Here is a 21,956-nt window from a genome sequence, read left to right as displayed (position 1 = left end):
GGCTGGAGGCTGGGGAGGGCAAGAGGCAGAGCCAAGGGCTTCTGGGGTGCAGCCCAGGACACCCCCATGCTTCCCTGAGCTGGAAGTCCTAGCAGAACCTGGAGCCAGTCCTCTGTCAGACGTACGACTGCCAGCTGCGGCCTTTTCATTACACAGTTTTCTAAGAGGCGAAGTTTACGTTTTTAGGAAGTCCAAGTTATCAATTTAAAAAAACTTTACAGGGGCCTCCCTGGTGGCGCAGTGGTTGAGAGTCCGCCTGCCGATGCAGGGGATACGGGTTCGTGCCCCGGTCTGGGAGGATCCCATATGCCGCGGAGCGGCTGGGCCCGTGAGCCATGGCCGCTGGGCCTGCGCATCCGGAGCCTGTGCTCCGCAACGGGGAAGGCCACAACAGTGAGAGGCCCGCATACCGCAAAAAGAAAAAAAAAAAAAAAAAAAAAAACTTTACAATTCTGCTTTTTGTGTCCCATCTAAGAAATCTTTTCCTCCTCCAAAGATGTAAAGATCTTCTAAAAGTTTTACAGGTCCGGCTATTATGTTTAGGTCTCGGATCCATTTCGAATTAGTTTTTTATGGAAGGTGTGATGTAAGGTTCACACCAGCTGGCTCTGCTCTGGTCCAGGCCCTGCCCCTGGCTGGGGAGGCGGGGGTAAGACTTGGGAGGGAGCAGGGCCTCTGGGATGACCGGGGTGTCGGGTGCTGGGAGGTGCGAGCACACGGGTCCACGGCGGACGTGTCTACAGGGAGACAAACTGCCTCAAGCACGTGCCTCAGAAAAGGGGAAACAAGACACTAGGAGCCACAGGTCAGCGAAGTAGAAGGAAATGGGGACCAGCACCACCAGCAAATAAACCCACAATGAAAATGGTGCAGTCGCCACAGTGACAAGAGAAATAAGGAGATTTTCAACTGTCCAACCAAATGGACACATTTCTGCAAAAAATAAGACCTGAACGAGCAGACAGTCCCTGAGTAGTAGAACAGCCATGTCCCTGTCCAGGTCACTCACGCGCATGTGCCGGGGCCCTGCGGGCCTCCCTGCACAGGAGCCGATGGGTCAGAGCCACGTGGGGGCATCAAGGAAGGAGGTGACACCAAAGACCCAGGCTGGGGGCCCCATGGCCGGATGAGACTCAGCTGACACCCAGCTCCTCAATTTCTGATTTGTAATTAAAGCTGGGTCTTGATCCTAGTGACTGGGGAGAACGTGAGGTCACAGATGCCGGCCTCAAAAGGGTCTGGAGAGAGAGGAGCTAGGCTTTCAATAGGTCAGTTTTATGGATCACGATAGGGTCTTACAGTGTGTGACAGGAGATGGTGTGGATTCACAGCTCTTCCTGGATTAATTTGGAAAACCAGTTTTCCTGGTTCTGAGGCCCAAAATAATTATTTCTTATTCTTCACTGTCTAGGATGTTAACAAACCCCTGTGCCCAAAATGCGCCCGCCCTGGGCTGGTGGTCTCTCCTGCAGCCCTGCCTGGCCCGTCGGGGTCCCTGGGCCTCTGGTCTCGAGCTGCTTCGGGCCGACTGGGCTTCGCCCTGGAGTTTCCTGAAAACTGCTGGCTCCCGACGGTCTGGGTTTGTGGTGCCGCCAGGCCCTCTTCCACTGCGGGGGACAGCGGGGGTCCCGTGGCCTGGGCCCAGCTCCCCCGTGGACAGCACTGGAGGGGCCCGACCTTCAATTCTCATCTCCCAAACCAGCGAGACCTCAGACGCTCCACTAGCTCCTCCACTGCGTCAGCAAGGGGCTTAAGGGGGACGGTCCCTTTGCTCCTCCTGACACCTCCTGACAAATGCGTTTTGCTTTGGGGTGGGCTGGTCAGCTGCATGGGGGTCCCCTTTTCTCCATGGCTCAGCTGTGCAGCTAAGGCCACCAGGAGTGGTGATCAAGGGTGAGAACAAGCCGCTCCCCCGAGGGCCTGCCATCCTGGTGCAGCTGTCGGGGCCACACGGGTGACAAGAGCCCTCTACTGCCTAATTCTCGGATGAGACAGCGGCCAAAGTTGGGAGAAGCACCCGGCGCATGGCAGCCTCCAGCTAGAAGACACCTCCGCACCTGGCCTGGGGGCTCCTGCCTATGTCCTACGGCCCTTGGGAAGGCATGCGGGGAACAGCCCGCCTTGTTCGTCCATCACACTGCCCCTTAGGGCTGGTCCACACTCAAACCCGGCAGGCAACTGATGGGCAGCCGTGTCCTCTGCAGCCACCAGCCCAAGCCATCAGCACCCACCTCTCCACTGACACTCAAACTGCTGGGAGACATGGCCACCATAATGCTGCAAAGCAGGGCAGCCGCGGGCTTCCTGGGGGGCCCACCTGCCCGAGTTCACTCCAGATGGCCTACTCACCAACCTCTCCAGGTGTAGCTGGTGCAGCCTACACCCTCGCTGAGGCACAGCCTCGCTTTGTGGCCACTCGGGGCTCCCGAGACCCCAGAGGCGTCCAGAGATACCCAGACAAGACACTGCTAATTTGAAGGACCCCGATCAGTAAACGGCATCTATTCGTCTACACCCTCGTGTGTAACACGCACAACGTTAAAACCCTAACAGGTGAAAAGCAGAATGAATGATGCTGAAGTCTGAATTAGTGATTTAGAAGACTGATTTGAGAAATCCTTCCAGAATGTGGTGCAGAAATGGGAGAACCTTTGAGGGAAACAATACAGATTCAGCAGAGTCAACGGCTACACAATTGACTTTGCCGGATGAGAATGATGTAAAAATAGACTCGGCACTCTCGAGGCGGAAGGAGGCCTGGGCCTCGGGGGATGAGGGGTGCAGGACCAGTTACTGGAGCAGGACCTGGGCCCACACATGTTCTGGCCATTTCTCGTTTCCAAGGATGAATCATAAGTAAAACAGTATAAGCATTTAGACTGAAAAATATAAAAAATGAGAAGAAAAGGAAAGAAAAGTGAGGAAGGGGGCCCAAGGAGGTGGGACCCTTGGAGTAGTCGCCACTCACCTCCACGAACGAGAAGTAGGCGGGCAGCAGCGGGAACATAAAGGACGACCAGAATGCAGCCGCTGGGCCTGGCCCCAACTGAGAGCTGAGCACAAGGCCCGGTGTCACCCTAGGACCCACTGCCTTGACCAAGGACGAGGCCCAGGGACAACCTGCCAGGCGCCCATTTCCTCCTGCGTCTCCCCCTCCCAGGCGTGCACTTCCTCTTGCTCCACTGAGCTGAGTTTCCCAGGTGGGGGACCTGCCCCCACCGCCGCCTCCTTTACCCTGGAGAAGCAGGGCTACCCCTTGGGGCCCAGGTCCACGTCCGTCCTGCCTCATTGCTCAGTGGCCTCATGTTGACTTCAAAGCTAAAACTCCACCAGCGACTCCTGCTTCAGGCCAAGAGGAAGGTAGCGGTGCTGGACCCTCAAAGCGACTATCTGAAATGCAGGCCTGGGCACTGAGGGAGGGCAGGGCAGGGGGCAGAGCCTGAAGCTGGGGGAGCTCGAGGGGCTGGCTTGCCACATGCCACGTGGGCACAGCAGCCAGGAGTTGTGGGTCCTGCCTGGGTCCCCATGGCCGCTGAGCTCGCAGGGTGGAGACTCCGTGAGGACAAGGAAAGCACACGACCAAGGCTGAGCTCACGTGGGTCTAGAGGACCTTCCAGTCCTGCGAACCCGCCTGGAGAGACATGGAGAGCCAGGCCGAGGCCCTGTCCTGTGGAACTAGGCTGGCCCTACGGGGAAGGCACATTCAGACCTGCCCAGGAGGCTCTGAAACTGATTTGCAAGTCAATTAGCTGCTGTCAGGAGAGAATCAACAACACCAGCGTCCAGCACCCAATCAAAAGTTAACAGACTCCAAGTTGCTAGTTAGTAGCCTGCGGCAGGAGCAGAGACAAAACAGGCTGGGAGCGGAGTCAGAAACCAGAGATGGCCTGAAGCCAGTAGATAAGAATGTGAAAACAGCTACTGTCAAAAATTAAGGGGTTTAAAAGAAAACACAGTCATAAGAGAAATATGAAAATGCCAAAGAATAACGAGATGATAATTTGAGAGTTTAAAAGGTAATACAGGGACTTCCCTGGTGGTGCAGTAGTTAAGAATCCGCCTGCCAATGCCCGGGACACAGGTTCAATCCCCGGTCTGGGAAGATCCCACATGCCACGGAGCAACTAAGCCTGTGCACCACAACTACTGAGCCGGCGCACTCTAGGGCCCACATGCCACAACTACTGAGCCCACGTGCTGCAACTACTGAAGCCCGCACACCTAGAGCCCATGCTCTGCAACAAGAGAAGCCACTGCAATGAGAAGCCCGTGCACCACGACGAGGAGTGGCCCCTGCTCACTGCAACTAGAGAAAGCCCGCGCACAGCAACGAAGACCCAACGCAGCCAAAAAAAAAAGAGAAGGTAATACAGTCAGTCCCCTACATATGAACCTTCAAGTTGTGAACTTTCAAAGATGTGAACATGTATTCACATGTCCAATCACATAAGTTAGTTCACGTGTCTGGCGTACATTGTCATGTGCGTGCATCCTCTACAAGTGGTGTGTTTCTGTGTACTTGACTGTACAGTGCTGTATAGAGGACAGTATTACAGTAGCTTTATTTCAAGCCCAGGATGTCTGGAAGCAAGCGTGAAAGTGTTGATGTAGCTGGTACTGCTAAGGAGCACCAAGCGCCAAGAAAGGGTGAAGAGAGACAAGAGGAAGAAGTAACTGAAGAACCGAAGAGATTCACGGACGATGCAGAAAATGGCAAGGGGATTTTCTTTATCTGAGGAGGCCCTGTTAGTTTTTGAGGCACAGGACCCGAATGTAGAATGGTACATGAAGGTTGCAGCAGCCGTTCAGAATGCAATCCAGCGCTACCGTGTCATCTATGATGAGGAAAAAAGAGCTACTACCCAGACATCACTGGATCATTTTTTCAAGAGGGTAGGTAGAATTGAATCCAGCAGGGAACCAGAACCTGTGCCATCAACATCAGGCGAGAGTGAAAGTGCAGCTTGCCCTCCGTCTCCTGTTGCTGACGACCCTTCAGCTCTACCATCTCCCACCTCCTCTCCATCCTCCAGTCAGTAACTCTTCTTGCCTGTTCACTCGATGCCAGCCCCTGGATGCCAGCTGTTGTACTGTACTGTACTACTGTACTTTTCTAGGTACTGTAAGATTAAAATTGTTTTATTTTTTGTGTTTGTTTTTTAAGTATTATTTGTGTGGAAAGTATTATAAACCTATTACAGTACAGTACTATATAGCCGATTGTGGTAGTTGGGTACCTAGGCTAACTTTGTTGGACTTATAAATTGGACTTATGAACGTGCTCCTAAAACGTAACTTGTTTGTATGTAGGGGACTTACTGTATACAAAACAGATAATTTACTGGATAGGCTTTTGACAAAACTGACACTGTAAAGGAAAAAGTCAGTGAATATGAGCCCAGGACAGGAACCTTGCAAAGTGAAGCACAAGGAGAAGCAAAGCTGAGCAGAGCCTGGGCAGCCCCTCAGGGCCTAGGGGACAGCACCCACTGGCCTGACAGACGTGTGATTTAAGCCCCAGGAAGGGAAGGGGGCAGACACAACATGAAGAAAATTCTCCTCATTGAGGAGAACTATGAACGCACAGGTCACAGAAGCCTAAGAAATCTCACACAGGATAAACTCAAAGAAAGCCACACCTAAGGCACATCAAACCAAATTGTTGAAAAACTGTGAAAAAGGGAAAAATCGTAGAAGCAGTCAGAGGGGAAAAGTCGCAGACAGAGGAGTGGGGCTAAGGGTCCCGCAGACTCCCCAGCAGAGATGCTGCGGGCAGAGACCATGGACAGCTGAAGGGAACACATCCACCAGCAGCCTCTGCTAAGAAATGTTAGAAAACCAAATGAAACATCCCTCAGGCAGAAGGAAAATGACCAGGATGCACACACAGGAGGGCAGGGGGCTGGAAACTGTAAGCCCGTGGGCGATTGTTAAACACAGACAACCAGCTGTTTAAATGAAAAGCCACACATCGTGGTTGCAGTTGTTGGAATGATGGCTGCAAAGATTTAACAGTGAGTGAGAATACGTGGTTGTGGCTGGGCACACGCTCTCGTGGAGGGAAGACCCCACACATGACCAGCAGGGACCCATGGGGGTCCTTTCCTTCCCTTGTTGCTGTTCCAAACCATAGTTATTTTCCATTCAAAATGAGTGCTATCGGGGGGACTCTTGGTGCCTCTGGACCCGTGAGGGCCACACCCCAGGGTGCGGGTGCAAGGCCTCGGCCAGCGTGGCTCCCACAGCGGTGACGCTGCACAGGCTTCCCCTGGCATTGGTTTGGAACCCTGTCGTCCTGCTGGCTGTAGTCCAAGCCCTCCTGGAGGGACAGATGCCCAGGCCACCCCTGGTGGACCACAATCCCGCCTACCCACCCACAGCGAATGGGGTGGCAGACCTGATGGGGCCACTGGGGGCCGAGGAAGAGCCCCAGGGGAGGGGCCCAGCGGCTCAGCACTGTCAGGGCTGGGACCTGCACAGTCAGCTCAAGGACCTGTGCCTTCTTGAGAGGGCAGCGTCCCCACCTCTGTAAAGGAAAACTGGAAGAAGCAGCATCCCCCCCCACCGAGTGTAAGCACTGGAGAGAGGCCATCACCCTGTAGCCCTGGGGCCACGTGAGCGAGGACACGGCACAGCCTGAGTCAACCTTCTGAGGTCGGGTGCGATGCTGTCCACTTGGCACAGTGACCTCGGCGGGCGGGGGCTTTGAGTTCTGCTTCCTGAGGAGGCTGTGCTGGTGTGGCCTCAGCCTTTTGCCCAGTGACCCCAGTGACCTTCAGCCCTGGCTACAGACTCAGGTGCAGGAGCAGCGTGGGGCCAGCTCCAGGGAAGATCATTTCTCCAAACAGCTACAGGAGGGCCAGGCTCACAAGCTGCCCCCACTGTGGGTCAGCGTCAGGCCAGGATGCCCTTGACGCTTTTCTCTAGCTCCTGGCTCGGGCTCCCCCACTTTCGAGCTGAGGACGCATCCTCCTGGCACGGCCACCTGAGTGGCCCTGACCCCCTGCATGCGGCAGGAAGAGCTCACGTTGGGATGGGGCTGAGGCCCCTGATGCCTGGTCCACACGCCATGACCCGGAATGTTCTGGCACAATAGGATTCTCTATCCCGGTGAGAACTCAGGAGCCTTTGTCTAAAGGCCACCAAGTGGCCGTGGGGTCCTTATGACCTCTGAGTGATGCCCGGCTTCCCTCCACCACCCTGGTCCATTGGGGCCCAAAGACACCCCTCCCCAGTCACTCCACCCTGAGACCAGCTAGGGGGCCCTGACTCAGAGACTAGGGTTCACCAGAGCAGTTTTGGAGATGGAAACCTGTTTCTAATAAAGCAGCAGGAGGCCTGAGGATTCATAATGCCGTCTTCGTGCCCTTGTCTGGCACACACTGGCTGTGACCCCATGGTGGGGGCCGGGTGGGAAGACGAGCTGGGAGGTGGGACCCCGGGCCCAGGAGATGCCCCTGAAGGAAGGGGCTGGGTGTCTGGGACTCCCCTGTTGGGCTATGGACTCCCACAGCCTAGGAGAGGACATGTGTGCTCGCAGATGATGTTCTACAGCCAGGAGCCCCGGGACAGTTATGCTGTGACCCCAGCTCCGGGTGGGTCACTCAGGGGCTGGTGGGGGCAGCTCTCTGCGCCCAAAGCCGTAGTGATGTTCCCACAGTGATGTCCCCTGGTCTGCCGACGTTACAGAGATTAGAAAGAGCAGGACATGGTGGGAGGTTGGGGAGGAGAGCGTGGGATCTGAGGTGCGTCTCTGCACTGACTAGGAACCACTAGCCTGGTGAGTGCCCGCTCCACGCCAGGATGGGAGGTCCAGCCTGGCCCACAGCAGAAGCCGAGCACTGCCCCTCCAGCGTCTCTCCTTGGCATTAGAGTGGGGGTCTGAGGTGGGGGTGGCGCGCCTCTCCAAGTAGACAACAGGCTGCCTCTGGAGGCCTTGCAGAACCTTCCGGAACAGCTGTGCAAACTGAGCGTGGGAGGAGGTGCGTGTGCTCACATCCTCAACCCTCTCCCGGGGAACGAACGGAAACAAACAGAACCAGGGACCCTCGGGGTCGCGGGCGTGGAGACGGGAGCAACGTTCAAGTCCAGGGGTGGCCAGCACTGTGGCCTGCAGAGGGCCACGTGCCCCCATGAGACTGCCCTGCGCGCCCCACGCTGCCTGCGAGGCTGGACACGTGCAGCTGGGCCAGGGGGCCATTTGTCTTCTTTGCTTTGGACAGCTGAGGCCCAGCCCCTGGGGGGCATCAGACCAGGCCTCAGAGAAGAGCCATAGCCCTGGGCCATGTCCCACCTTGTCCTGGGCATGGTGTGGGTGGGGGAGGATGATGCTGGGGACACACCTGGACTGAGGCTCCCAAGGCCTTTGGGGACAGAAGGCGAGTGCATAGCCTGCCTTTGGGAATAACGTCCAAGGCCGCAGGTTGGCGGCAAGGCCTTTCAAGGTCCCATTCTGGCCCTCCCCTGCCCAGTGTCCCCGTGCCACCGCTGTCCACCCGGACACCAGACCCAGAATCAGGTGGAGACTCAGCCATGTGGCCTGAGTTTCTGGGAGCCGTCTATACCTGAGTTCCCCCCACCTGCCCCCGGTCTGCACAGTCCCCCATGGTGGAGGCACCGGTGCCCCCGGCTGGGACACAGACTCAGCTGGGCTGGGTCCAGTTAGCGGGTCCTCGTCCTAAAGCACCAAGAGACTCATGCCAAGTGAATAAACAAGGGCATTTCGAGGCTGCTGGGTCAAAGGTCAATGTAAATATCTTCCCAAATCCTATTTTCAAGTAGCTGAACCCTTTCACCTGCACTAGTAAATCAAACTTCCTTCAAATGTGTTTTTTAAGTGATATGACAATTTGCTTTTCTTTACTGCTTGCCAAAGGTGGGCTTCAGATTATCTGGACAGAAAGTGGTAGGTGGTCAGTACAGCCTGAGGGATGTCTGGAGGGTCCCTATAGGCCCAGTAGGATTTACAGCCCTGAAAGGGTCCCAGTGGTCCCAGGCTTGTAAAAGTGGCTGAAGCAGCAACTAATTAACGCCCCGCAGCCTTAAGAGTGACTCTTGGTCACCGTGGTGACCACGCAGCCTAAGCAGACCCAGATTCCTGCTGAGACTGTGTGCCAGGCAGGTCCTCCAAGTTGCCTTGGGGACTGGACCCGTGTTCTCCATCAGCAGAGGAAGGTGGGAGCCTATGGCTGGGCATCCTTTGACAATGGAGGAAGGTCCAGCATGAGGCAGTGTCCACACTGGTGGACACTCACAAGGATGCTTGAGCCTCTGTTTGGAGCCTCCTCCTGCAGCTCAGGATGACAGAGCCACTGGGCTGCAGTGTGCACGGGGCAGGGACAGTGCTGAGCACTCCTGGCCTCCGGGGGTGTCCCTCACTGGAGACTGCTGGGAGCAAGGGTCACCCACCAGCCAGGATTGTGCCCTCCAGCCAAGTCCAGATAGTTTACGGATAAACTGTGGTGCATCCAGACAGCAATAAAAAACGCGGTCTCAACCCATGGAAAGACACGAGGAACCCCAAATGCATATTACTAAGGAAAAAAGCCAGTCTGAAAAGGCTATATCCTGGATGATTCCAACTATATGACGTTCTAGAAAAGGCAAAACTATGGAGACAGTGAAAGGATCAGTGGTTGCCAGGGGTTAGGGGTGGGAGAAGGATGAATCCAGGGAGCACAGAGGATTTTTAGGGCAGTGAAATGAGTCTGTATGATACTATGATGGATACATGTCATTTTACATTTGTCCAAACCCATAGAATGCACAACACCAAGAGTGAACCCCAATGTAAGCTGTGGACTTTAGTTAACAGTAAAGTATCAATATTGGTTCCTTAGTTGTAATAAATGTATCACACTAACTAATGCAAGATGTTCCTGATGGGGAAACTGTGGGGGGGGGGATATGGGAACTCTATACTCTCTGCTCAGTTTTTCTGTGAATCTAAAATTGTTCTTTAAAAGTCTATTAATTAAAAACAAAACAAAATATAACTTAAAATACTGGCAGCAAAAGCAGGTGAGCAGGTAGGGGGAGACAATCAAAGCATTTCGAGGCCACAGGGGCGGCAAGGACGGGGGTTAAATTTAGACGTTCAGTTAGTTGTGTACTTGCCTGAAAGAAACAGAGTGTATAACTTGCTAATTAGGAGAGGGGGAATAATGGAACGAGAAAAACCTCATAAGAGAGCTAAAAAGGGCAAAAAGAGTACACAAAGATGTGGAAATAAAATAAAATGCAAATGTACCAGCTGAGATACACGATACTTAAAGAGCATGGGCCTCGTTGGAAAAAGAATCCTGCTCTGTGCTGTCACAGAGGCAACACCGAAGAAAAGGACACAAATCCAGACTCTGCAAAACAGGAGATTACTGTGACTTGATCCTTGGCCAACACATTTGAAAACAGATGAAATGGACAAATTCCCAGGAAAATGGCTGCCATTAAAATTGCCTCCAGGGACTTCTCTGGTGGTCCAGTGGGTAAGACTCTGCACTCCCAATGCATGGCGCCCGGGTTTGATCCCTGGTCGGCGAACTAGATAGATCCTGCATGCATGCCGCAACTAAGTCCGCAAGCCGCAACTAAGAGTCCGCAAGCCACAACTAAGAGTCCGCAAGCTGCATCTAAGAAGTCCGCGTGCCACAACTAAGAGTCCACATGCCGCAACTAAGAGTCTGCAAGCCACAACTAAGAAGTCCGCATGCCGCAACTTAGAAGCCTGCATGCCGTGACTTAGAAGCCTGCATGCCGCAACTAAAAGATCCCACATGCTGCAACTAAGACCTGGTACAGCCAAAATAAACAAATAAATAAATATTGAACAAAACAAAACACAACTGCCTCCAGAAAAAAACAGACCCTGCCTGTCTGGCAGCCACGAAAGGGTTGTCAGTGGCCACAAAGACCACGCCCCCTCCCCCTGGGCCAGGCAGTGATGTAGGAGAACCAACTCTGTCTTGTCTATGAGGGTGAGAGTAAAACCTGGAGCAGAATCAGACAAGGCCAGTGTGGATGGAAAACCACAAACTTCACTCACTGAAAACACAAAAAACCCAAACAAAATGGTAGCAAGTTATACCCACTAACATGTTACAGTATACACAGCACGACTGAGTTGATTTATCCTAGGAAGGTAAAATTGGTTCCATTTTAGCAATGGTAATGTAATTCACGCTAACAAATTAAGGGCAAAAAAGTGATCTTCTCACAACTGGTGGAGAAAAAACCATTTGCTAAACTTCAACACCCATTCATGACTAAAAATACCCAAAACAAAACCCATAGAACTTCCTAGTAAAGAAGAAACAAGAGAACTTGGTAGAAATGGCCACAATAAACAACCAACCAAGCAAGCCACAGGCGGCTCCCCCAGGTGTGGGACGCCCCACTCCTGCTGCTGCCGCACCCATCATCTGGGGCGCACAGCACACGGGCCCGGACACCGACAAACCGAAAGATGGAGGCAAAACTAGCAGAACAACGAATACGCTGTAGGTCAAACCTCCATAAACAAGGTGAACAGGACATGGAAATTTCAGGTTTTCCTTGGGAACTGACACGCAGCTGCTCACCTGGAACAGGATCTGTAGGGCCCCATGGAGGATGCACATCTGCCGTCCGAGGAAGACGAAGAAGGGCACCACGAGCTCCAGGAAGTGGTTGCTGAGGGTCTCGAAGCGGTGGAACCACCATGGGGAGTGGTGCAGGAAGTAGGCCACGGGGTTGGGCACCGGCTGCGTCTGTGGGATGAAAGGAGGCCCATGAGTTGTGCCTGGAGGTGGGGACCTGCCCTCCCAGGCTCTGTTCTGTGGTGCCCGCTGGTGGCCTTTTGGGGAAGGGGGGTGCATGGGGCCACCCTGGCCGGGAGAGGTGCGGGGAAGACCGGCGGCGTGGCCCACCCTCCAGCAGCTCACACGTCACCAGGATGGGGAATGGTGGGGGGCCATGGGTCCCGACCTTCTCTATTCGCCTGGCTTCCTGTAATTCTGACACTGACCCCTTCAAGGGGACCCTGAGGGCCCCGGTAACGCAGGAGCTCAGATGCTAGGGAAGAGTCTGTGGTCAGAGCCCTGAGCAGCATGGGCACCGGCAAGCCCCCAGCGAGGGGACAGGGCACAGGTGCGGAGGCGGGACCGTGGGATGCTCACACATGGTGGATTTCCTCTTGGAGGACAGTGGAGGCTGGGGGAGTGGGTCCCGGCCCCACGTGTGTGTTCCTGGGAACAGCCTCCACATGTGTGCGGGGTGGGAGGGCACAGCAGGTCCCCGAGGCCCACATGTTGACTCAGCCGTGGTGCTGGCCGCCTAGGGCCCAGCTGATGGGCCCTGCGCCTCCAACCACAGGCCCCATCCTCCCCACTCATGCGGCTGTCCATGCTCAGAAGGGCCAGCTGTGCTGACACTGTGTGGGGCTGGGGTGGCCCTGGTGTGGACATCCAGCATCGGTGACGGGTACTGTGTGCAGGTGGCCCTCCATGCTGAGCTGGCTGGGGCGGGACACCAGGCCGCGGCAGCCCCAGACCCGGTGGACCCGCAGCACCCACCATAAGGCTAATTGCGCCTCTGCCGTCTGTGGAGAGTGAGTCCGTGAAGGGCGCCGCGTCTGCTCTGAGGACAGGGTCGCTCCTCTCCACTCGCACCCACATGGGTGTGGACACGTGGGCTGTCGTACTCGTTGGGCTGTAACCACCCTGAGCATCTCCCTGTTATCCGGCTCTAAAGATGCTCAGGGTCACCTGAGCCCCTTCCTGCTCCAGCCCGGGGGCAGCCGCTTCTCCAGGAGCCTGGTCCCTCTGGGTGGAGACGGGTGTTAGAAACCCGGTCTGGGCATTGCTGTCTCCCTGCCCCGCATCCCTGCTGGCCTGGCTCATAAAACTGCGTTTAACTGTGCTCTCTGTCTTGGCTGCAGAGGTTCCCACTTTGTGAACGTGGAGGGCGGATCAGACACAGAGAGGCAGCCCCTTTGGGGAAGGGCATGCAGGGCTGGGGTGTGGGGGGCTCAGTGGGGGCGGGGCCCTGGGGAGACACGGGGTTGGGGGAGCAGAACTGTCGGGGCCCTTTCCGCTCAAAGGCCTGTGCTTCCTGACGCCAGATTCACCACATGACGGTTAACGCCTGAGTGGAATGAAACCACCACAGTCCTAAAACTGGAGATATTCTGGTGGTTAGCAGCAATTTCACTAACAACACAAAAAGGCAGCATCAAATCAGTTCCAAATGTTTCAGCTTTTTTAAACAACAGAGCGTTTCCTGGATACGGTGTGTACACGCATGTGTATGCGAGTGTATGTGGATGTGTGCACATCAGAGTGAGGCTGCCGGAAGGCGCCGTGGCCCCTGGACAGGTGCGTGCTGTGGATGGGCCACACCGTGGGCAGCACTGGGAATGGTGACTGAGCACAGGAGCAGCCCCTCTGTCACATCTCAGGACCCAGCTCAGGAGGCGGCCCAGCCTCGGGCAGCAGAGGGACATGTGACCCTGCACGCTCTTCAGGGCTGAAGGCCCCATGTTACCTACAGCCACAGGCAGCTGGGGGGAGCGAGGCCTTGAGGGGACCCCCCCGCCCGCCCCCGACGTTGCCTCTCATCAACACAGGTTACGCCCACCAGACAGAGGGAAATGGGAGCCTGGGATCCCCTGCACTGCCCCCCGCCAGGGGCAGGCGGGATGTGTGCCCACTGCGTCCACTGCATACCCATCAGCCGCTCCAGGTGGGAGGCAAGCCAGCTAGACCTTCCTTCTCTGTTCCCACCCCTTCACAGACCAGCTGAGGTTCCCCACCCACTGGGGGACCTTCTTCGCTCCCGTGGGGCTGAGAGGGCCTGGCTGGCAGCCAGCAGGGAACGCAGACTCAGAGCTGAAGCACTCCCGAAGGCTCTCCTGTTCGTCCCCCTGCCCCCCCACCGACCCCCAGTCCTGGAGACGCCCAGGCGGGAGAGCCAGGCACCAGTGGGTTGGGACCCCAGTGGCCAGGGATGGGTGGGGTCTCCTGCCCATGAGACCTCTGGCCCTTGTTTTGCCCCTCCTGGGATTTCTGCTGGGCTGAGTCCCCAGACCTCCACCCTGGGACCCAGAAGTGGCCGACACAGGCAAGTGGATGAGGCAGGCATGGGGCAGGGCTCCCTGGCACTGGCGTGACGGGGCGGCTGAGGCAGTTGTTGGGGTGCAGCGTTGGCCTCCTCGCTCCGGCTCCCAGTGGGTTCAGGACACAGGCAGGAGAGAAGCGTCTGCAAGGGGCCCTCCCTCCCGCAGGGCCTCTCCAGGAGCCCAAGTGGGATCCCAGGAGGGAGGAGACTGCTGCCCGCTGCCCCGGGGAAGGAAACGAGGAAGAAGACATCCTGCTTGACAGGTGGCACCCCAGACCCAGCAGGAACGCAGGGCCCCATGTGAGGAAAACAGGTAGTGACAGGCACGCGGGGCAAATGTGGATGAGCTGACACCACGATGCCTAACACCCTCGGGGTGATTCCCAGGGCAACGATCCCAGCCTGCACCTGTGCCCCCACATCGCCGCACAGCCGCGCCACTCACCTCGTAGTGGAAGTCCATGCAGGTGAGGTCCTGCCAGCACTGGTCCCCCCGGATCTTGATCAGACCCTGCCGAAGAGACAGAGAGGAATGTGAGCCACCTCCGGATGGACCTGCGGGAGTGACGGACCTCATGTGATGCCTGAAGCGACATGAAAGGAAAAATCTGAACAAAGTCCAGGAAAGACATGTTTAGGGTTTCTGAGGACTAAAAGTAGCAAACACAGGGAAAAAGAAACGCTTTAAAAAAATTAATTGATTGATTGATCAATTTATTTATTTTTGGCTGTGTTGGGTCTTTGCTGCTGCGCGTGGGCTTTCTCTAGTTGTGACGAGCAGGGGCTACTCTTCATTGTGGTGCACGGGCTTCTCATTGCAGCGGCTTCTCTTGTTGCGGAGAACAGGCTCTAGGTGCGCGGGCTTCAGTAGTTGTGGCGTGTGGGCTCAGTAGCTGTGGCTTGTGGGCTCCAGAGAGCAGGCTCAGTAGTTGTGGCACAAGGGCTTAGTTGCTCTGTGGCATGTGGGATCTTCCTGGACCAGGGCTCGAACCCGTGTCCCCCTGCATTGGCAGGTGGATTCTTAACCACTGCGCCACCAGGGAAATCCCACTCTTTGCTTTTTATAAAATCAGTTCCTCCTGTGTTTCTTTAAAACCCAGTTTTCAGACTCTGAGCATCACCATAGTAATGCACCTGTGAGGCTTTAGAAAAGGGCAAATTCGCAAAGCACATGAGCACAACCTGACTTAGACGCCAAGGAAGACGTGGGAGGGACGATGTCCCAACTGCTAAGGTGACGATGATTCAGGAGCTCCGGTGGCCTCGGTGAGAATATCCACCCACCACAGCATACGGGAGACCCCGTGCTTAGGCCACGGTACAAGGGAGAACCCAGTACTCAGGCCACAGCACATGGGAGACCCCAGTGCTCAGGCCACAGCATGCGGGAGACCCCGGTGCTCAGGCTCGGGAGGGGCTCTAGGGAACTCCTGTGCTGCCCAGTCCGCCGGGAAAGTGACTGCGGAGAGAGGGCCTCCGCAGTGCAGCCTGTGGGTGAGCTTGTCTGCAGCCCTGCCAGTCTCCCTGATGGGCAGTGGCCAGCATGGCCGGTCCACAGTGGCCAGGAGGACAGTCAGCTCACTGCCTGCCGCACTCCCCCGTTCACTTGCCCTTGGGAATCACAGTTCCACGCGATCCCTTCACGGTCAGAAGCAAACTGCTCACCAACGGGAGTAAAACCGTTGCTGGATGCACAGATTCAGCCCTAACGTCTGTCTCACGTGACAGCTGGACTGGAAGGTGAGAAACTGTGTCGCCAAGAAAGCAGCCTAGATGGCGGCCTGGCTCTCTTGGCTGGTGGTCTCTGCAGCTGCAGCTGCTCGGGGTCGAGTCCCCTCAGCCCATCCTCGCACCTGCCCAGCCTGTCCCGGGCACCCTTCCTCACTGGAGCCAACCCACCATGGACTTCAACCACGTCTGCAAAACAGCCTGGCAGCCACGTCGAACTGGGGTTTGGTTGAATACCTGGGGTGGCAGCCCAGCCAGACTCGCACATAAAACTGACCTTCCCATAGGGGAAGAACTTCGGGGCAGTTGAGGGCTCTGAGCTGGGGACAGGACAGTGTGAGTCGACAAGTCCTCTGACGGCCACGCTGCCAGCAAGGCAGGATGGCTGCCCAGGGTGTAAGACGTGTCCCACCCTGGACTTGCCTGGACCATGGAGCCCACAGGATGGGCTGAGGGGGCAGCTGACACCTGGCCTGGGCCCCTGTGGGCGGCACAGACGCAGCGACACCCAAAGGAGCAGGGACAAGAAACAACAGGGAAGCTAGAGCCACGTGGTGGCCATGCCGGCAGCTTCCACAGTGAGATCGAGTGACCGTGTCCTGGCCAAGCACATGGGCCAGGCATTAGCTAGCTGTGCGGCCCAGCAGAGAGTTTACAAATACGTCCCACGGAGCCCACAACACTCAGCCGTCCTGGGCGCCATTTACACCCTGTGGCTGTTCCGCACCCACCTCTCTGGGGCCTGGCGCCCTGCAGTGGGGCCGACCCCATGTCAGGGGAGCTTGTGTAGCGGACGTGGAGCCGCGCTCCGAGGACCCGCCTGCTCTGTCTACAGACTCACAGAACTAGTCACCTTGAGAAGCGGTTAGTCAAGTCTCTGGAAACTGGGTTTGCTTAGATCACAGAAGTGCCGGAGACAACTTCCAGCGTGAACTCTGCCATACACGGTCGCATCTGTACAGAAACAGCGCTTCAGAAAGCCTATCGTGTCCTGCCGGCGCGGATGAACCGCTGGTTTCTGTGGCAACGTGCCTGCTCGTTTGGCAAGAAAACACAGCCACTGTCACACGTCACTCCCCGTGAGTGCAGGCTCTGCTCCCTACATCCCTTGGAATCCGAGAGGCACTCTTTGGAGATTCAAACCAGGCAAAGAAGAAAAAAAACAAAATAATTAAAATGTCATTCAAATTCTAAGCTGGTATGAGACACTTAAAAATCTGAAACATTCTTTTGGGAGTGGAGGATAATTATATTCCTCCCCATCTATTGATTTCTCTCTACAATGCAGATGTCAGATTTTCCACGGATTTTTTTTTCTTCCAGAGTAAGTGTCAAAGGAACAAAGCCTTCTTTGAGCCTTTTTCAGCCCAAAATTAATTCCAAAAAAATGGCACAGACAGACCAGTAACACACCGAGTGACCTCCAGCTGTCCATACAACCTCTGCTCTCCCTGGGGAAAGGGTGAGTGCCAGGATGCTAGAATATTCTGGGGCGACTGAGGAGACCTCAGGCCTTATGGGCAGCGGGTGGGGGCAGGTGCCTGGGGGATGCACAGGGGCTTCTCTCTAAAGCTCACGGGTCCAAGAACATGCTCCTTAAAATCTCCCATTTGGAAATGGGAAAAAGCAAGGCCTTTTGCCACAAAAAGAACATCAATTTCTGTGACACTGCACAAGTCCCATCACACCTAACTGGGTGGGGGGCTCCCAGGCCTGCAGCCGGGGGAGGGGAGACAGCCCTCGGGTCCGAGCCAGCACCGAGAGCTCCCTCGGCAGTGCCCCCATTTTGCACGTACACTGCACCCCGTTCTCTCACCGTCAGAGTCTGTCTCTCTGGAAATCCTTTTCTCCATCTGCAGACACGGGTGATCAGTCCTACACCTGCACCTTTCCCACAAAGGAGAAGCATCAGCAACCTGGGTCTGTAGGTACGGGAAGAGGGGCTGTTCCCTCCCTGGAGCAGGCCTGTTGGTCTGGGACGTGCTCACAGCCATGGTGGGGTGGGGGTCGGGACGCCTCGGTTCTGCTCAGACCTGGCAGCACTCTGCATCTCCCCTGGGAGCTGAGCTGGACCCACGGGACCCCACGTGCTCTGTGAGCAGGTGGACGACCGCAGCGTGAGGCTCATGGCTTAGCGCCCAGATCTCACCTGAGTGTGCACAGGCTGGCCTGGGGTCTCTCAGGACTGACCTGTCTCCACATCTGAAGGGGCCCCAGCCTACACAGGGTTGCCACCTAGCCCCTTCTCTCCAGGTCTGCGGCAGTGTCTGCACTTTCAGACCCCGGGGTATGATTAGATGGAAATCCACCCTCTGAATTCACCAGTGCAGTGCATCTACGCAGATGGCAGGCACCGCATCAGCTACGGGGGAACCTCTGAGCTGAATGTGCAGGGAGGGAGGGAAATCGTGGATGCTGTTGGTGGGGGGTCTTGTTGTGCCCCCTCCCGGAACCCCGAGAGCTTGTGAAAACTGCCCAGACCTGCAGGGGCCGTGGAGCGGGTGGAGGGGACAGTCTCAGGTCTTCACAGCTACCGCAGGCCTGGGTATGACCGTCCTCCTGCCGAGGCTGGTTCGAGACAACTGGCAGAGAGACAGCACAAAGAGGGCGCTGAGCCGCTGGGCAGGGGGCTGACGTGAGGTGCGTGCAGCTGGGCAGAGGTCAGAGCCCGTGGACGGCGCTCCCCAGAGGTTCCCAGGACGCCTCCACCAGCGGCACCATGGGAAGGAGGACAGAGCAGCCCACACTAACGCAATAAGGCAAATTAGAATAACCGCTCTCATTTTACAGTGGTGATCCCAGGACCCAGAAGGCTCGCCAAGGAAGTGGCAGCGATACCCGCTTGACTTGGTCTTGGGAGTGAGTCACATTCCAACGTTTATTTCATTATGTTAATAAGATTTTACTGTAGGAACTGACTCCCAGAGAGGCCCCGACCTGAAGGCTCTTTCCTACAGAGCTCCTGCTCTTATTTGCTAATGGGTCTGGTGTCTCGTCTCGCTCGCTCACCTTTCAGCGCTCACCTTTCAGCGCCGTTGCTGCCACTGTGGGGCCGGAGCATCGCTGGGACCCCACACGGCAACGCGGAAACTGCTTCAGATGACCTGCTTCACCCACTCAGAGCAGTCCTGGGCCTCCAGGGAAAGCGCACAGACCCAAATGCAGACTCGCTGGGTTCCAGGAATCCTCCTTCCCCAGCCAGCGAGGGAAGCGGGAGCTGTGGGCCCAGTGCAGACGCTACAGCAGCGACAGCGTTGCTCGGAGGTGGACACAGAGGGCCGTCACCACACCTGGACTCGCTGCCAGCAAGCTCAGGCAGAAATGTGTGCTGTCTGGACGGAAAGGGGCGTGGCTCACTCCCGACGGCGGGCTCTGGGGCGAGGCCCAAGGGCTGCGGTGAGCTGTGACCCCCTAATCTCCAAGGTCTGTGGCTTTAATGGGGTTGCATCTCACAGGGATCCTTGCGTGAAAAAGCAAACTCACACGGACTCTTAAGTCAAAGGGTTGAGCTACAATTCACATGAAACAGAACGCACACAGATGAAATGTCCAGTTCAATGTGTCTGACAATTGTACACAATCAGGAATCCACCCAAAACAGGACACAGGTTTCCATCTCACAGAACATTCTTCGTGACCACCTTCCAGGCAATTCCACATGCACTGGTCAGGGGGCCGCCTCCGCCTCCGCCTGCCCCTGGGGTTTCACACTCGTAGGGGCTGGTGGCCCGTGGCCCTGGGCTCAGGCTGGCCGTGCTCCCCCAGGGACTTCAGGTCTGTCTGAATCACTGCCTCGGGGGGTTGGTTCCCTCTCCCAGCTGAGCGCTGTCCCTTGTGTGGATGCACCACAGGCTGCCCATCCATCGATGGACACTGGGCTGGTGCCCAGGTCTGCGGTCATGATGAGCAGGGCTGCTGTAGACATGTGTGGACAGGTTTCCTTTCCTGGCAGCGGAAGGCGGGCTCACAGGCGGGGTCATGTCTTGCCTTGTAGGAAACTGGCCTACGGCTGCTGAGCAAGGCCGCACCACTGCACCCCCTACGAGCCAAGTGACGCTCCCACCAGGAATCCCATGGCCCGCAGACCCTCCGACCTCGGGCGCTGTTAGTGCTTTACACCCAGCCCCTCCCGGGTACAAAATGCCGCCCCACAGTTTTCACGTCCTCGTCGCCGTTCCCATCCCTTCGAGGGTGAAGTATGTTCAGGTCCTGCACCCACCTTCCTACTGTGATCTGCAGGTTCCGAATGTTAGATTTCAGCTGGACTTGTACACTGCAGGTGTTTCCCAGGCGGGGGTTGCCTATTCATTTTCGTAATGGTGTATTTTGAAGATGGAGAAATTCAATATCAGTGAAGTATAATTTATCAATATTTTTCTTTAATGGTTAGTGCTTTTTGTGCCCTGTCCAAGAAATCTCTGTCTACCCCAAGGTAACTGTCTATGCTATCTTCAAAAAGTTTTATGATTCTACCTTTTATGTTTGTTAAAAAATATATTTTTTCTTGCCCCACTGATTTGGCTTATTGCTTTGGCTGAAAATCAATCAACTACATCTGTGTGGGTCTGTTTCTGGGAGATACTCTTTTATGTTTTCTTCTAAGAACTTTTTGGTTTTGCTTTTATGTTTAGGTCCATGATTTACTTCAAATTAGGGTCTGGTATAAATGAAAGAGCGCTCAAAGCTCATTTTATTCTTCTATACAGATTTCCAATTATTTTAGCACTATTTGTAAAAAAAATGACTTTCATTTTCCCATTGACTTGACTTGGTACCTTGGTTGAGTATCAGTTGACAGCAGAGGTGTGGATCTATCTCTGGACTCTCTTCTCTTCCACCGATCTATTTTTCCAGTTTAGATCAATACCATACTTCAATTTTATTTATTTATTTATTTGTATGTTTGTTTGTTTGTGGTACACGGGCCTCTCACTGTTGTGGCCTCTCCCGTTGCGGAGCATAGGCTCCGGGACGTGCAGGCTCAGCGGCCATGGTTCACGGGCCTAGCCGCTCCGTGGCATGGATCTTCCCAGACTGGGGCACGAACCTGTGTCCCCTGCATCGGCAGGCGGACTCTCAACCACTGTGCCACCAGGGAAGCCCAGTTTTATTTATTTTTAATATTTATTTGGTTGCACAGTCTTACTTGTGGCAGATGGGCTCCTTAGTTGCGGCACGCAGGCTCCTTAGTTGTGGCATGTGGGATCTAGTTCCCTGACCAGGGATTGAACCAGGGCCCCCTGCATTGGGAGCACAGAGTTTTATCCACTGCACCACCAGGGAAGTCCCCATACTTCAGTTTTAAATTAAGCTCTAAAATCAGGAAGTATAAGTCCTCCAACTTTGTTCTTTTTCAAATTTCTTTTTATTTCTATGTAAATTTTAGAATCAACATGTCACTTTTCCCAAAAAGCCCACTGGGAATTTGACAGGAATTACCTTGAGTCTACATATAAATCTGGGTGAAAAACGACATATTTATTTATTTATTTATTTATTTATGGCTGTGTTGGGTCTTTGTTGCTGTGCACGGGCTTTCTCTAGCTGTGGCGAGCGGGGGCTACTCTTCATTGCTGCGCGGGCTCTAGGCACGCGGGCTTCAGTAGTTGTGGCACGTGGGCTCAGTAGTTGTGGCTCCCGGGCTCTAGAGCGCAGGCTCAGTAGTTGTGGCATGCGGGCTTAGTTGCTCTGCGGCATGTGGGATCTTCCCAGACCAGGGCTCGAACCCATGTCCCCTGCATTGGCAGGTGGATTCTTAACCACTGCACCGCCAGGGAAGTCCCCTCTAATGACTTCATAATAGTATATGATGTACAATTTATTTTTCACATTGACCTTGTATCCTACAACCTTGCTAAATTAATGTATTCACTTTAGTAGTCGCTTTTTAAGATTCCACTGGGTTTTGTACATGTACCACCATGTCTGTGAATAAGTTTCATTTCTTTTTTGGGAATCTTTACGGCTTTCTTTTTCTTGTTTTATTGCACTAGGACTTCCAATACAGTGTTTAAGAGCAGCAGCAAAAACAGACAACAGGCCTGTTTCTAATCACACATGAATGCTCTCATTCTATCACCATTGAGGAAGCCCCATCTAACACGCCCTTGAGTGGGTACTGCATTGTATCGTGTACT

At 55.1% G+C, this 21,956-nt stretch overlaps 1 protein-coding gene and 1 long non-coding RNA gene across 3 annotated transcripts in view; one reads left to right on the top strand and one right to left on the bottom strand.

The window, feature by feature from the left end:
* LOC309817006 overlaps positions 1-5,147 on the top strand; it is a 48,251-nt gene extending 43,104 nt beyond the window's left edge. The window contains exon 4 of the long non-coding RNA XR_014296084.1: positions 1,412-5,147. This is a non-coding gene — a long non-coding RNA (uncharacterized lncRNA). The remainder of the gene's footprint in view (positions 1-1,411) is intronic.
* LMF1 (lipase maturation factor 1) overlaps positions 1-21,956 on the bottom strand; it is a 90,487-nt gene that overhangs the window by 3,684 nt on the left and 64,847 nt on the right. Inside the window, exons 4-5 of one of the 2 annotated variants that reach the window (XM_082644910.1) lie at positions 14,537-14,646; positions 11,577-11,744 (exon numbers count right to left, since the gene is read on the bottom strand). In XM_082644910.1, the coding sequence (XP_082501036.1) occupies positions 11,577-11,744; positions 14,537-14,646 (278 nt within the window). The remainder of the gene's footprint in view (positions 1-11,576; positions 11,745-14,536; positions 14,647-21,956) is intronic. The other variant, XM_082644909.1, reaches the window with a different exon arrangement.

This window comes from Mesoplodon mirus, assembly GCF_964341445.2.
Source record: "Mesoplodon mirus genome assembly, chromosome: 15".
Taxonomy (NCBI): Eukaryota; Metazoa; Chordata; class Mammalia; order Artiodactyla; family Ziphiidae; genus Mesoplodon; species Mesoplodon mirus.
This window is presented reverse-complemented; position numbering and strand designations above follow the sequence as displayed.